Genomic DNA, 5,240 nt, shown 5'->3' with positions numbered 1-5,240 from the left:
AGCATGTGTATAAACAATGCAGGTTGGTACACGGTATACATAGACCGTGGAGGTATATAGTTTCCAATGTATCAAGACAATATACATAATCACAGTAATAGTAAACAAGGGAATTTTACCAAGGATAGCCGACAAAGCCATTCAGATCTTTATTCCGGTAGGTTCCTTTCGTAAGCAGATTAAATGGGAATTGAATTAGGATTAAATATGGATATATATGAATCTTTGAGACTCGGAAGTTTGTTACCGATCCTTCAGCTAAGACTACCAGGATGCGAGAACCGAGTAGCGTAGTAAGTGTAAAGTAACGTAGTAAATGTAGTAAAAGTAGTGTAGTAAGTGCAGTAAAAGTAGCGTAGTAAGTGTAAAATAGCGTAGTAAGTGTAAAGTAACGTAGTAAATGTAGTAAAAGTAGTGTAGTAAGTGCAGTAAAAGTAGCGTAGTAAGTGTAAAATAGCGTAGTAAATGTAGTAAAAGTAGTGTAGTAAGTGCAGTAAAAGTAGCGTAGTAAGTGCAGTAAAAGTAGCGTAGTAAGTGCAGTAAAAGTAGCGTAGTAAGTGCAGTAAAGTAGCGAACTAACTGTAAATTAGCGTAGTAAGTACAGTAAAAGTGGGGTATTAAAACAGTAAAGTAGCGTAGTAATGCAGTAAAAGTAGCGTAGTAATGCAGTAAAAGTAGCGATTTAAGCACAGTAAAAGTAGCTAGTAACTGCAATAAAAGTAGCGTAGTAAGTACAGTAAAAGTAGCGTAGTAAGTGTAGTAAAATAGCGTAGTAAGTGTAGTGAAGTAGCGTAGTAAGTGTAGTAAAGTAGCGTACTAAGTGCAGTAAAAGTAGCGTAATAAGTGTAAAGTAGCGTAGTAAGTACAGTAAAAGTAGCGTAGTAAGTGCAGTAAAAGTAACGTAGTAATGCAGTAAAACTCGATGGCAATTTGATACTTCCTTACCCACAGTATAAAGTAGCAATATTAACGTAGGAAGTCCCTTATACAAGTCGCTATTATATCCAAAAGTTGGGTGGTGAGGTGGTGTGGAAAAATCGCTCAATAGTATTTGGTTACAGCTTATGATTATAGTAATTATACCACTTGAAAATTGGATGTTATAGTTTTTGACCTTTCGTGCCTCGAACATCTGCTTAAAATGATTAACACACTAACGCTACTTGGGGTTAGGTTAAAGTTAAGTTAGATTAGGTTAAGCTAGTTTGGTTTGATTAAGGTTAAAAAATTTTAGGCTTGGCTAGATTAGGTTAGATTAGGGTAAGTTAGGTTAGTTTAGGTTAGGCAGTGAAGGATTAGGTTAGTTTATAGCTTTGTGTGTTTAATCATCTGGTGAAACTAACTAGGGGTGGCTAATCTTCATGTAATCTGTATAATTTGTAATGCCGTCACCCAAGGAAGTAAAGTTTTAAACAAGAGCGATGCACGCTTTGAACTTTGGGCGAGAGAGATCGATACTTTGCTGGCAGTGGCTGAGGTGAGGCCAGGGTTTCGAGGCTCTTGCATAGCTGGTGTGTCTCCAGGCCGCCAGGGGGCTAATGTCTCGCGACTGATTTTTACGGCACATGATGTAAACAAACGTAAAATAAAAATAGTTTTTTCTTAAGTTTCTTTCCTACTGGTCAAAATTGCCACGCTGCTAAGCGCTTTTAATTTATTTTACCCCCTTTGTTTTTAATAACCATCATTCCTGAAATGTAAAGAAAAAAATCCTTAATAGGGTTTTCAGTTGTGGGTAAAAAAAAAAAAAGCCACAAACCATCTTTTCATTAAGCATGAACATAAATTTCTGAATAGTTCATTTACCAGTTTTTAAAAATTCTATTTTTCAGATTCTTTTCTGCCCGTCACCGTGTTTTCTCTGTAAATTCTTTCCCTCTAATTATGCTGGATAATGGGAATCAAGAACACACACACACACACGCACACACACGCACACGCACACACACACACACACACACACACACACACACACACACACACACACACACACACATACCTCCTCACACACACACACACACATACCTCACACACACACACACACACACACACACACACACACACACACACACACACACACACACACACACCTCCTCCTCCCACACACACACACACACACACACACACACACACACACACACACACACACACACACACACACACACACACATACACACACACACACACACACGCACACACACGCACACGCACACACACACACACACACACACACACACACACACCAGGAGGCGATGTTGAGAGAGGAAAAATGTGTACAATTAATTGAGATAAGTTTTAACCCAATTGAATGGCAGGAGTTGATCTCAGCCGAATAAAATACCAAAGTCCGCCGCTACATAGAGGGTTGAAGCCTCACATACCGTCAAGTGACACTATACCGTACGTGAAATACTACCAATGACCTTCAACACAGTATTCAGTAAAGGGATCACCTGAAGATTAACCACCCTAACGTTGCCTCGGAAGGTTAGGGTGGGTTACGATGGTTTTAGCGTTAGGGTGCTGAATCTTCAAGTGAAATTTGTTGGGGTATCCTCAAGTGATCAGAAAGGTTTAGAAAAGTAGCAACATGTTAATCGTCTGTGGTATTGAGCACGACCTATGATGCACTATTTTTAGAAGAATGATGTGGGTGAATAACAGTTTAGAGTATGTAGTATTGGAACCATCATCAACGTACGTACACAGAAGACCCAAAACAGATGACAGGGCTCCGCTGTCCCTGTGAGGACCCCTGTGGGTGTTGCCGTCCTGGGACGGCCCCTGGAAGATGTTGTCCTGGCAGGGCCCCTGGGGCGCTAGCGCTCATGGCACGTCCCATGGGGCGCCACCGCTCCTAGCAGAGAGCCCTTTGGGGCGCCGCTGTCCCTGTGAGGACCGTTGGGGGGGCGTTCCCTGGGAGATCACCTGGGGGCTGCCGTCCCTGGGTGAGTCACTGCAGGCGCCAGCGCCCCTTGGCAGGGCCCTGGAGCCCTCTGAGAATGTCAACCCCTGGTAGGACCCCTGGGGACGTTGCCGTCATGGGAGGGTCCTGCGGACGCCACCTTCCATAGCCGGCCCTGAGTCACCGTTGTACCTGGGAGGCACTTGGGGTGCGGCCGTCCTGGGCCTGGGGTGCCAGCGTCTCTGGCAGGGGCCCTGAGGGCATGACCACCCTTGACAGGGTCCGTAGGGGCGCCATCGCCCGTGACATGGCCCTTGAGGCGTCACCGCCTGGCAGGACCTGGGAGAGACCCTGGAGGCGCTGCTGTGGGGGCGTCACTTTCCATGGCAGGGCCACTAGGGTCGTCGTCATTTTTGGGGCCCCGCGGGCCTCCGCTGTCCCTGAGAGCCCCTGGGGACGCCACGGCCCATGGCAGGGCTGCTGGGCACCATCGTCACTGGGAGGGCTCCTGCATCGCTGTTCATGGTAGAGTCCTGGTGACGCCAGTGCCCGTGCAGGCTGAGGCGTCACTACCTTGCAGGGCCACTGGAAGCTCTGCCCTCCTTGGTCCCCTGGGGGCACTAGTGCTCTAGCACGGCCTGGGGGCCGCTGTCCCTGGGAGGGCCCGTGTAGCCGTTGCCGTCCCTGGAGGGCCCTGGTGGCGCCGCCGCCTGGGAGGGCCCCTGGGGAGCGCTGGACCTGTAGGGCCCCTATTTGCAGTACATTTTGCGCTATTTAGAACTCTGGGAGATGCAACGTTAAATCCTGTTACACCGCCCATCACATTCCATATCATCGCATCCAACAGACTAACATAAGTTGTGGTATTTTGTGACTCTCCTCTCTTCTCCTATTGGCTGTAATTTCTTGGGTTAAAAGAATAGTGCCGCCGTTCCTGAAGGGTCCTTGGGACCGCTTCTGTCCCTGGGAGAGTTCCTGGGGGCGCCGACGTCCCTGAACGGCCCCGGGAAAGTACCTGGGGTGCCAACAACCATAGCCGGCCCTGGGGACGCAACGGACCATGGCAGGGCCCTGGGGCACTGCTCCTGGGAGGGCCCGTGTAGCCGTTGCCGTCCCTGGGAGAGCCTCTCATACGCCCCGCTTCAGCAGAGCGCCACCGCCCATAGCAAGGCCACTAGGGTCGTCGCTGTTTTTGAGAGGGGCCCGCGGGCATCGCTGTCCCTGGGAGAGCCCTGGGGGCGCCTCGGCTCTTGGTAGGGCTGTTGTGGCGCCACCGTCACTGGGAGGGCTCCTGCGAGCATCACTGTTCATGGTAGAGCCCTGGTGACGCCACCGCGCCGTGCAGGCCCCTGAGGGCGTCACTACCCCTTGCAGGGCCCTGGAGCTCTGCTGTCCCTGGTAGGGCACCTGGAACTACGCGCTCCTGGCAGGTCGCCTGGGGCCGCCATCCGGAGGCCCGTGCCGCAGCCATCCCTTGGAGAGCCTCTGGCAGGGCCCCTGGGGGCACTACCCCCGCTGGCAGGGCCCCTGGGAGAATCCGTGGACGCGCCGCCGTCCCTGGGAGAGTCCCTGGGGGCACCAGAGACCCTGGCAGGGCGCCTGGGGATGCTCCCGTCCTTAAGAGAGCACTTGGGAGCGCCCCCGCTCATAGCCGGGTCCCTGTGGGTGACACCGCCCATGTCAGCATCTAGGGGCGCCGCTGTCCCTGGTTGATCCTCTGGGGGCACTACCGCCCCTGACAGGGTCCCTGGGGGTGCCCCTGAGGATGCCAACAACCCTGGCAGGACCCCTTTGGTCGCCGGTGTCTCTGGTAGAGCACCTGGAGGTGCAGCCCTCTCTCAGAGGGCCTCTGGGGACGCCAGCGCCCACAGCCGGTCCCCTGGGGGCGTTAGCGCCCCTGTCATGACCCCCTGGGGTTCCTTCGTCTCTGGCAAGACCCCTCGGGTCGCAACCGCCTTTGGGGTTCACCACTGCCCCTGGCAGGGCGCCACCGCCACTGACAGGGCCCCTGGAAGAGACCCTGGAGGCGCTGCTGTCCCTGTGGAGGCAGCCGTCCCTAGAAGAGCCCCTGAGGGCGTCATCCCTCCTGGCAGGGCCTCTGAGAGCGCCAACGGCCATGGCACGGACCCTGGGAGAAACAATGGAGGCACTGCCGTCCCTGGGAAGGTCCCTGGAGAGGCAACGTCCCTGAAAGTGTCCCTGAGGGCGTCATCGCCCCTAATAGGGCCCTTGAGGGCGCCCCCGCCTATGTCAGGGCCACTAGGAGCGTCGCCGTATTTGAGAGGGCCCCCGGGAGTGCCGTTGTCCCTGTGGGCACCACGGCCCATGGCAGGGC

At 52.6% G+C, this 5,240-nt stretch overlaps 1 protein-coding gene across 1 annotated transcript; it reads right to left on the bottom strand.

Moving 5' to 3' along the window:
- Positions 1-3,085: 3,085 nt before the first annotated feature.
- LOC121858165 (proline-rich protein HaeIII subfamily 1-like) lies at positions 3,086-4,584 on the bottom strand. The gene is made up of 3 exons (XM_042354383.1): positions 4,416-4,584; positions 4,040-4,254; positions 3,086-3,643 (listed from the first exon to the last, which is right to left on the bottom strand). Exons 1-3 carry the CDS (start codon positions 4,582-4,584, stop codon positions 3,086-3,088), a joined length of 942 nt encoding a protein of 313 aa, XP_042210317.1.
- Between the last annotated feature and the right edge of the window lie 656 nt (positions 4,585-5,240).

This window comes from Homarus americanus, unplaced genomic scaffold (genome assembly GCF_018991925.1).
Source record: "Homarus americanus isolate GMGI-L3 unplaced genomic scaffold, GMGI_Hamer_2.0 scaffold29898, whole genome shotgun sequence".
NCBI lineage: Eukaryota > Metazoa > Arthropoda > Malacostraca > Decapoda > Nephropidae > Homarus > Homarus americanus.
Note: the sequence above shows the minus strand (reverse complement) of the source record. Positions and strands in the feature narration are given on the sequence as shown.

Excerpts from the sequence above, each read along its gene's own strand:
- LOC121858165 (XM_042354383.1), bottom strand. The coding sequence starts at position 4,584 with ATGGGCGGTGTCACCCACAGGGACCCGGCTATGAGCGGGGGCGCTCCC. Across the intron at positions 4,255-4,415 it reads CAGGGGCCCTGCCAGCGGGG|GGGCCTGCACGGCGCGGTGG; the intron begins GTAGTGCCCCCA and ends TGACGCCCTCAG. Across the intron at positions 3,644-4,039 it reads GCGCTCTGCTGAAGCGGGGC|GTCCAGCGCTCCCCAGGGGC; the intron begins GTATGAGAGGCT and ends GGGGCCCTACAG.